Below are 9,817 nucleotides of genomic sequence, written 5' to 3' on the forward strand. Positions count from 1 at the left end.
TGAAAAAACACAATAAAACAACACACATTTCTGTTGTTGCAGGTCCTTTCTGATCACCAATGAGAGGCTGATAAATATAATAGTAATTTATTACAAAAGGCCTTACACCACAGGCACTGAGACCCCAATGGAGCGTAATTTAAGAAGACACATGCATATGGAAAAAACACAAACAAATGTTTTTTGGTTTTTTTTCAGAACATTTTGAAAAAATGCTGATTCTGTTCAGCCTACTGGCCAAAATGAAAGCAGGTACATTAGCAGTGTTGGAAAGTCACTTGTATTCAATACTATGTGCAATTCAAGTGCAATTTTGAGGTATTTGTACTTTACTTGCCATTTTTCAGGTGTCAGTGAGTCATTAGTGGTTCCACTAATAATGCATTTTCTTCTCTCAGGCTAAAAGGCTCAAAGAGGTCAATGAATAACAATTATTTCCTTCTTCCCTCTCTCTTTCTCAAGTACATTCCACTGATAATACTTTTTCTTTCTTTACTTATGTAGAATTTTTCAGCTTATGTTTAGATTGTTGTATTTGTGCGCTTACTTAAGTCAAGAATCAGAGCTTCCAGTTTACAGTAAACTAAGACTTTGCTATGGAGGCTCAGATTTTGGTTTCTAAACCTGATCTCACTCCAGTAATTCCTCAGAATCTGAGAATCTTAATATTTTCCACTAAACATTTATTAAAGCTTGGGCTAAGTTGTAATTCTTTCGCTGATTTGTCCTCTATTGATTTCCACTGAGCATTTTGAACTTGCATTTCCTCTCCTGCTTAGCAGTGACAGCACTGTGAGACAAAAGAATCCACAGAGGGGCAAATGTCATGACTATGTTGGGCTTGTTGGGATGTTACAGAGTATGCCAAGAAAACTAAAAGCTGCAACGACATGCAATTTTTTAAAATCATTTTTGTGTCAAACATCTCAGGGAAGGGAAAATGTCTTCTGTGGTCTGGAAATAATGATTGTTGGTTTAAATGAGAATTAAGTTAAAGAATTTTAAAATTATTTACATCAAATGCTGTGTTGTTTTTTTTAGTTTTTTCATCGAGAAGCAATGAAAAACACACACGTGGACACAATGGCAGCAATGTGATAGCTTGAAGGCAAGTTACTTTTCATTCTGACGTTCTCGGCACCGAAATAATCAAAGATCGGTCACAGTGTTCACCTTTGTGGAATCACTTTACACAGCTGTATGTAAGTTATGATTGCGTTTTCAGAATCAGAATCAGTATCAGCATAATTGGCCAAGTTTGTGAAAACATACAAGGAATTTGACTCAGTTTTTTTCTTCGTTCACAAAGTACATGGACGTAAACATGAACATGAACAAAAACACAACATAACAAACATTCAACTAGAAAGAACAAGAACAGCAAAGAACAGTAAGTTTAAGAATGGTATGAAAATAAATAAGTAAATAAGGACGTAAAGTGTTCAGAGGTCCGGAGTTCGTATATATATATATATATATATATATATATATATATATATATATATATATATATATATATATAATTTACAGTGAGGATTTATGTTGTTCAATTATGTACAGGTAGTATACAGAAAATTATAAGACATTATAAGGCATATAAAGTGCAATTAAGTAAGTAAATGTAAAGTCTGTGAGTGGATGATTTTGGAGTCAGGGGGTTACTGACACTGGGTGACTGATCTAGTGTTCATCAATGTGACGGCCTGAGGAAAGAAACTGTTCTTGTGTCTGGTTGTTTTGGCATACAGTGTTCTGTAGCGCCTGCCGGAGGGTAGAGGTTCAAACAGATTGTGTCCAGGGTGTGATGGGTCTGCATAGATGTTTCCTGCCCGTTTCCTGACTCTGGATGAGTATAGGTCCTGGATGGTGGGCAGTTTAGCACCAGTGATTTTTTCTGCCGTCCTGATTGTCTGTTTCAGTCTGTTCCTGTCCTTTTTGGTGGCTCATCCAAACCGGACGATGATGGAGGTGCAGAGAACAGAGTAGACTATTTCCGTGTAGAACTGATCAGCGGCTCCTGGGGCAGGTTGAACTTCCTGAACTGACACAGGAAGTACAACCTCTGCTGGGGCTTTTTGATTATGGAGTCTACGTTGGGGGCCCACTTTAGGTCCTGGGAGATGGAAGTTCCTAGGAACCTGAAGGTTTCCACAGCAGACACAGAGTTATTGAACATGGTGATAGGGGGCAGTGTAGGGGGGCTACTCCTGAAGTCCACTGTCATCTCCACAGTTTTGATTGTGTTCAGCTCCAAATTGTTCTGACCACACCAGAGGGCCACGTTGACTATTACTGCCATCTAATGGTAACAAACTGCTAATACAGAGAGGTAGACTGCATCAATGACATTTTTTTTTGTTGCTGTCTCTGAAGTATGTACTCAATGCATATGTTGTCATATTATTTTAACCTTGCATCATTTTCTGTCTCATGTTGTCATAGTCTTTGAACCTTGCATCCTTTTCTGTCTTGTTGTCACCAGTGCCATAGAGCTGTTTACTCTATCACTCTGGTTGTCACCTGCTTCAAGCTGTTTCACTTTAAAAGGATCATTTCTGCACATTACCTCGAGGCATACAAAAGAACGCTGTCGCTCGACAGAGGCCAATCACGGTCGTCGCTGTCCAACGTCAGATTGGATGAGACCAAATCACGTTTCGGCATCACATTGGAGGGGGGACAATCACGCCCCTTTTTGCTGGTCACGTTGCGTTTTTGAACGCTAATGTTTTTGACCCGCTAACGTCTTCCGTCTGGAAGAGCACGCAAGCTTGCATCGGATTCACAGTAAGTCCATAATATTCAATTTTGTTTATTTTCCGAACGAATGGTCATCAGTGTTATATTTCCATTCATCACACCGACTAATTCTATGATTTCGTTGGCGAGTCATGACGTTTTTCCAGCAACTTCTTCATACATCTTAGCTAGCCGTCGCTAACGTTACTACATAGTACTGATATCACAATGAATGGAGACACTGTGTATAACTAACGTTATATCGTTATTATATTCCGAATATTCTGAGTCAAGTAACGTATCATTTAGCTCGACATCGATGGCCTGTTTCACGTACTTCTAGCGATGGCTAAGTTTAGATAACCAGCGCTAACGTTAGCTAACGTCGCTCCTGCAGCTACTGTACGTTAACTGTAAGTTAACCTATTGTTAATTCTGCTCTTGAAAGCGGTAATGCTGGCGTTACGCCAGCGTGTATGTGCTTAAGTAGCACAGTGTATTATTATTACATGATCCCATTCCGTGTGTATCTGTTCATTTGTTCTGCTTAGTAACGTTACACTTTTACAGTCTACTGATTAAGCCTACTGTACATGTTAACCGGCTGTCTAGCTGCCTAGTTTATGAATTAATTAAAACTACTTTCAAGAGATTACGGACCATATCAGCCAAACTGGAGCCCAAGTATCAAAGTTGTTAATGTCTGCAGATACATTATGGTGTCATTACAGTACCTGAATGCAAACATGACAAGATAACATGACGTCTGTTGATTCTACACCAGTAACTTGTAATAGAAGCTCAGGAGTCAAACGCAGAGGGAAAAGAGTGATTCTTTCACAAATAAAATCTAAATAAAGAAATGTACACATGATATGCACCTCTCACTGATATGGTTGGATAATTGCACAGGACATGTGAGCACATCATTGTAATATAAAGATAAGTTGGTGTAGGGCTGATGCGATAAATCGGTAAAATTGATTAATTCGAGTTTGTAGGTTAGGACGATTTAAAAAAATAAATAAAATTGATTTTCTCAACTTTTAAGTCACTCCGCCGCCGCTACTCACGGGCTCCCGTAGTTCACAGTGGGCTCCGCCTTCCCCGCATTGACTTTCCACAGAGAAACAACCACAACAACATGGCAACAAGCCAAAAGTTGGTTCCTAAAGAGGCACCGTCTCGTTAGTAGCGTGGTTTTGTGGCGTCGGACCTCGAGCAAACCACGGTCCGAAGCAAGGTTTGTTCAAAGGCTGTTGCAACCCCATTTATTTCAGCCTCTCAAACAGACGCATGTATCACAGTGGGACACTTGTTAACTGCGAGATGTACAACACCGCGGCAGCCCACAAACACCCGCTAAAAAACTGCCAACATTAGCGGAATCACTTAATCGTGTTCCGTAGGAGAAGAAAGGGGTCCGGGTGGACAGCTGTCACGGATACAGGCACGTTGCATGTTCTCTAAAGATATTGTGCCCTTATTTAAAGTGGAAAAGCCGGAGGTTCATCCGCATGCTGAAAACTCTCGACCCCAGGTATGTGTTACGAAGCCACAATTGAGCCTGTCTCAAACCAGAGGAGGCAGAAAGGCTCGTCCTCCCGGCCAAAAATATGTAAAATAGACAGCAAGCACACAGCTCATGTCCCATCGACCAACGTGTCATGTTTACTATGTAATGCATGCAGATGTTTGATTTAGTTGACAAATTAACAGGGATATAAAATACTTTTTCTAAACAAAAGGCACCTTTTGCAAAAAAATATTTAATGAAAGTTATGTTAACACTTTATCAATACCAATATGGAAACTGATCTGTTTTTATAATAGCAAGCAATCTAATCTGACATGAATTTATGTTTACTAAAGCATTTTATCCAAAAGGGACACATTCTATTCAAAAGGATGCACTTTATATTTATTTGTTCAAGTGAGTTCGAAGCTGCACTATGTACAATGCCAGGGCACATTTGTTTAAAATAAAAGCATTGAAATAAATGCAATGATTATTGATGATCAGTTGAAGTTGATTCTTGGGAAGTAAAAACAAATCGATTAAAATCTTAAATTGAGTTTGGTGTGAAAAAATCGGAGATTACATTTTTAGGCCGTATCGCACAGCCCAATTGTTTGTATGCATTGCATCGTAAAATTCACTTGTCGTTATTGTTTCTCCCTCTAGTTAACTGAATCATGATTTGGTGGAGCGCAGTTGGCCTCAATAAAGCCGAATTTGGTATGTAGAAGGACTCCCAGCCCTTCTCCTTCGTCCCCAAGCCCAACCTCATCCTCTGTGAGGACACCTAGGCCCACTCCAACCTCTGTGATGGCCTCCATGAGGACCTCCAGCCCCGCTCAGTCCTCTGTGAGGACACCTAGCCCCACTCCAACCTCTGTGACGACCCCCTCTACGGCCTCCATGAGGACCTCCAGCCCTGCTCCATCCTCTGTGAGGACCCCCAGCCCTGCTTCACCCACCAGCCAGGCAGCAGCCTCTGTGAGTTTAGCCTTTATTCATTGGTTTGCCTCTGCTCTATTCATTGTGTGTGTGTCCTTTATTTATGCAACAGCATTCTTATGTGTTTTTAACAGGATGAGCCTGGAGGGGCTCAGGCAGCCGCTTCTGGAGCTGCAGCTTCATTCTGGTTGCCGGGTGAAATGAGCAAGACCATCCCTGTGCAGGACCAGAGATGGATTGCCAACACACTGTTTCAGAACGGCAAACTACGGCCAGATTTGAAGCTGTGGTACGAGCCCCCTGACCCTGCCCTCATCTACCACCAGACACCTACGCCCGACAGCTTCTTCACCCATCAGCTGATGGTATGGATGCCCTATCACATGTGGAAGGTTAGGCTATCCTGCCCAGTTTGTCTAAAGCAGCTGACAGACTACGGTGTCCACAAAAGGGCCCGGAAGGTCCTTGATGTCGACAGGTACTACCTGATGGTGACAGAGACACTCAGATGCACTGTGTGTTCTCTGAACTATCTGTCAACCAGTCAGACCGTCCGTGACCAGCTTGACTTGGCGCACCAGACGCTGTTCCGGCCGATCCTGACCCACAAGTGAGCCTGTCCAACAATAACACAAGCACCTTGTAAACTGTTTAAACTCATGACACTACTTTGAAATTATTCTTTTTAAAACACACACATTTAACACACACATTTAACTGAGTTTTGAATTTTGATGATCAGAGTTTGAAGTAAGATATAAGATATTGTATGGTTTTGCTCCCCTATCCCATAAACGATGTATTCTAAAAAATCCTGGTGAAATATTGTGCTTTATCTGGTCCAATACATTTATTGTACACTGCCACTTTTTTAAATAAACAATTAATGAAATGAAATGTACATTTCAGGTATGCTTGTGACATTCGTGTCATTCGGCAGCTTCGGAACCGGACCCCGGGCAGCAGTCCAGCACGACTGGTGAATTGGCTGAAGGAGAACCATAGGGAGAAATGGCTGAACCGGTCAGTACACTATCTTGGGGAGTGTGCTGAATTTGTGGATCAATCGAGCCCATTCCCGGTGGTCTGCCAGGAGCCTCCGGAGCCCATCGACATCCCCACCAGTCGCTGGCTGCTTACTTTGTACAACAGGGACATCTTCTCCCGCCTGGAACACATAAAGGCCTGCGTCACCTCCACATTTGGCTCCATCTTAAAGATGGACTCAACCAAAAAGGTAATACATACTAGTGTAATAGATTTCCTTGTATCTAATAAATAATTATACATATTAACATTGTTATCAGTGATAACATTACATTAGCAGCTATTATTAATGTGTGCCGTGTAATAAATCTATATACACTCCCTGCCTTGACACATTCTTATATTCTTACATTCTTATAACATACCTATTATTAATTCCAGATCACAAAGAAGTTGGCCGGCCACGGCGAGGAGACAGCTCTCTGGATGACTTCACTTGGCAACGAAGTCGGCCAGGTCTTGACCAGTGTCATTTCCATGCAGGAGGGACCTGGACTGGATGCCATGGCGTCTGGGATCATGCGGCGGTACCGCCAGGCAGCTGTTCCGCCCCCTGTGCTGCTGTATGTGGACAGTGGCTGCTGTGTGGGTGGGGGGACGAGCAAGTTGCAGACCAGGTTTGCAGAGTGGCGAGACCTCCACATAAGACTGGACATCTGGCAGTTTATGAGGAGGCTGGCTGCTGGCTGCACCACAGACACTCATCCCCTCTACCCCACCTTCATTGGCAGTCTGTCTGCATGCATTTTCGAGTGGGATGCTGGGGACCTCACTCTGCTGCGGCGGGCAAAGCGACAGCAGCTCGGGCAGGAGGGTGTGCCTGATATCACCGATCGCCTGGTGGACAAGCAGATCAGCAAGGCAGAGCTGAGCCAATATTGTCGCCGAACGACGCGGGGCGAGGAAACCACCATCACCCTCATCGAGCGACTGTTCCTAACCCTGGGTGGCGCAAATTGTGGAGACCGCATGGTGCCGCTGCTGGACAAGGTCCGAATGGAGCACATCTGGCGTGTGCAGAAACGCCACGTCAGGTGCATCCAGGACGTGCCAGGTGTGCAGCTGTACACCGAGGCTGGCACCACCACAACAATGGGAGGGGTCATTTTGACCAAGTACCGCTGTGCCAGAGGGTCCACATCCCTGGAATCCTTTCACTGCCACCTCAACAGGTTCATTCCAGGTTGGTGTATTTTAAATAATTAACATTCTTTTTTTAAACTGATTCATTATTCAGATTGAAAAGCAAAACCCTTTTTTTTTATTGGCATACATATTTTGATGATTTCCCAGGAACCAGTGCAAACACACTGAACTTCCAGCTGTACCTCCTGGAATGCCTGAACAGGTGGAACCAGGATTGTGGTGCTGCTGCGGTCACCACCAGGTCATCGTCTCTCCTCACGTACGCCAGGGATGTGGCCCACTGCGTCAACACCAACTGCCTGAAGCTGTTTGGCCGTGCACTTGTGCCAAACGTCAGGCCACCTGCCAAATACACTGGTATGTCTTACTACAATCTGGCTACATAATAGTTTCAGTTTTTGGGTTTTAAGCTTCTTTAAGTAGAACAAGGCTTTATTTGCAAAACATACTCATAAAAAATATGGAAATACAACTCTGATTTTAAAATGAAATAGTATTTATATGATAATACATAGTACAACTTGTAATGCATGTGCACATTTTTCTGTTCTTTTTCATAGGAGAGCTGCTTGGTGTTGACTACCTCCTAAGTCAGACTGGACAGCCCCTGAAGTTGCACCCTGACTCAGAGGACACAGAAGACATGCTTGAGGATGTGGATGAGGGTGAAGAAGAAGAAGAAGAAGAAGAAGAGTGCTTTGAAGAGGATCCCACACTTGACCTTTCAGTGTCAAGTCTCCTTAATGACCCAAGTTTCTCCTCCCGTTTTTGTCCCTCCTATATACCTCCTGCTTCCTCCCTGGCTGCATCCTCCTCACAGCCCGTCACTTCCTCTCTGGTTGCTGCCTCCTCCCAGGATTCACCTCTCAGGTGGCACAACAAAAGTGTGAAGAGGGAGGATACCGAAGTGGTCATTCAGGAGCTGGATTTGTCTAGCCGCTTGTGTGTAGCAGCTAGCCCTCTCCTCCCTGCTAATGTGTGCCCTCCGTCTGCACCCTCTCTGCCAGGCCCAGCTCACCAGTACCACCTGCCTGGCAGCACTGCTGGCCAGGCGCAGCTGAAGAGGAAAGTTCCGCCTTCAGATGCAACACAGGCAGCTGTAAACCTGAGTCAGCAGCGTCAGCTGTTCCCTGCTCCAGTCCCGGTCCCTCAACTGACAATGCTGGCTCCCATAACGTTACACGGCCCTTTCCTTGTCGCTGCTCCACAGGCCCTGGGTGTCCCCCTCTCCTCTGCCCCTCCTGCTCGTGCTCCTGTCCGAAAACTGACCCGTAAAGTGGAGCACAACACGTGCAAGAAATGCGGGCAGTTCCGCACTGCAGAGACTGGACACAGCCAATACAAAGGCACAGTTTACTGCCCCTCTGTAGAGGCTCTGCCAAAGGAGCAGTGGTTGGAGGTCATTAAACAAAATCCTAAATAATTATCATCATCATGATAATGTTTACCCAGCTTCCTTATGTACAGTGTGCTGTACCTCTTGTTCCACAAATTCACAATGATTTTAAATCATATTGAAATTGTAACAACGTTATCTTTCTACCATGTTTGTATTTTTACCATGAAGAAGTATTTCTACCTGGACCAATCTCTTTCAAAATAAAAACAAAAGGGTTTATATTTTGTGTGAAAAATCTTTTTTCAATTAACTAGTAACTGTCAAATAATTCGAGTTGAAAATACAGCATTATGAGAAATTTGTCAAAAATGGCCATCACAGTTTGCCAGAGGCCAAGATGTTTTAGTTTCACCAGTTTCAAAGACCTAGTCATCAGATTTGCAATCTAAATATTAATATTGTCTCAGTTCTATTCATTCTTATGGTGAAGTTTTAATTACACACTGGCTGGAGCTCGGTGCAAAACATGGTGAGCTTCAATGCAACGCTCTTATAATGAATAATCTATACAGAGCACGTTTTTTAACACTAATGTATTAACATTTAAATATATTACACAAGTCTTATAAGCAATGTCTTCAATAAACTCAAGTTTACAAGGGCAACATTTACAGTGCATATTCATACAACTTAATCCTGCCGAGGCCGGGACTCGAGCCAGCGCTCTCCTGTGTACATTGCTTCCTCATTAAAAGCAAAAAGAAAACACATTTTACTGAATTTAAAAACACTAACGAACTATGCAGTATTTTAAAGGTAACAGGTGAGAATGGGGGCTAAATCATTTTTTTCCCCCTTTTTCTCTCTTTCTTCTCCCCCCTTTAGCAGACTATTCTTACTTGTGAATGTGATACTTTGTTCTTTGGGACTTTGCTTAGTTTGAGGATTTTCTCAAAAGTAAACCAGCAGTGGTGGGAAAAAATACTCAGTTTATTTACTTTACTTTAGGTACAGTATGTAAGAATTTTAGTGAAAAAAATGTGTTTTGAGTACAAATTGGAATGTTTGTTTTTTAAAATAAAGAT

The 9,817-nt window shown here is 42.9% G+C and overlaps 1 protein-coding gene across 3 annotated transcripts; it reads left to right on the forward strand.

The window, feature by feature from the left end:
* The first annotated feature begins 2,676 nt into the window (after nucleotides 1-2,676).
* LOC115595183 (uncharacterized) lies at nucleotides 2,677-9,013 on the forward strand. Of its 3 annotated transcripts, none has more exons than XM_030439344.1 (7): nucleotides 2,677-2,787; nucleotides 4,925-5,239; nucleotides 5,335-5,810; nucleotides 6,110-6,437; nucleotides 6,629-7,430; nucleotides 7,541-7,750; nucleotides 7,954-9,013. In XM_030439344.1, exons 2-7 carry the CDS (start codon nucleotides 5,069-5,071, stop codon nucleotides 8,814-8,816), a joined length of 2,850 nt encoding a protein of 949 aa, XP_030295204.1. In that variant the 5' UTR covers nucleotides 2,677-2,787; nucleotides 4,925-5,068; the 3' UTR covers nucleotides 8,817-9,013. The 3 variants fall into 3 exon arrangements, with proteins under 3 accessions (XP_030295204.1, XP_030295203.1, XP_030295205.1); XM_030439343.1 differs by lacking the exon at nucleotides 2,677-2,787 and adding an exon at nucleotides 3,415-4,279; XM_030439345.1 differs by lacking the exon at nucleotides 2,677-2,787 and adding an exon at nucleotides 3,415-3,982.
* The last annotated feature ends 804 nt before the right edge of the window (nucleotides 9,014-9,817 follow it).

The sequence above is a fragment of the Sparus aurata genome, chromosome 14 (genome assembly GCF_900880675.1).
Source record: "Sparus aurata chromosome 14, fSpaAur1.1, whole genome shotgun sequence".
Lineage (NCBI taxonomy): Eukaryota > Metazoa > Chordata > Actinopteri > Spariformes > Sparidae > Sparus > Sparus aurata.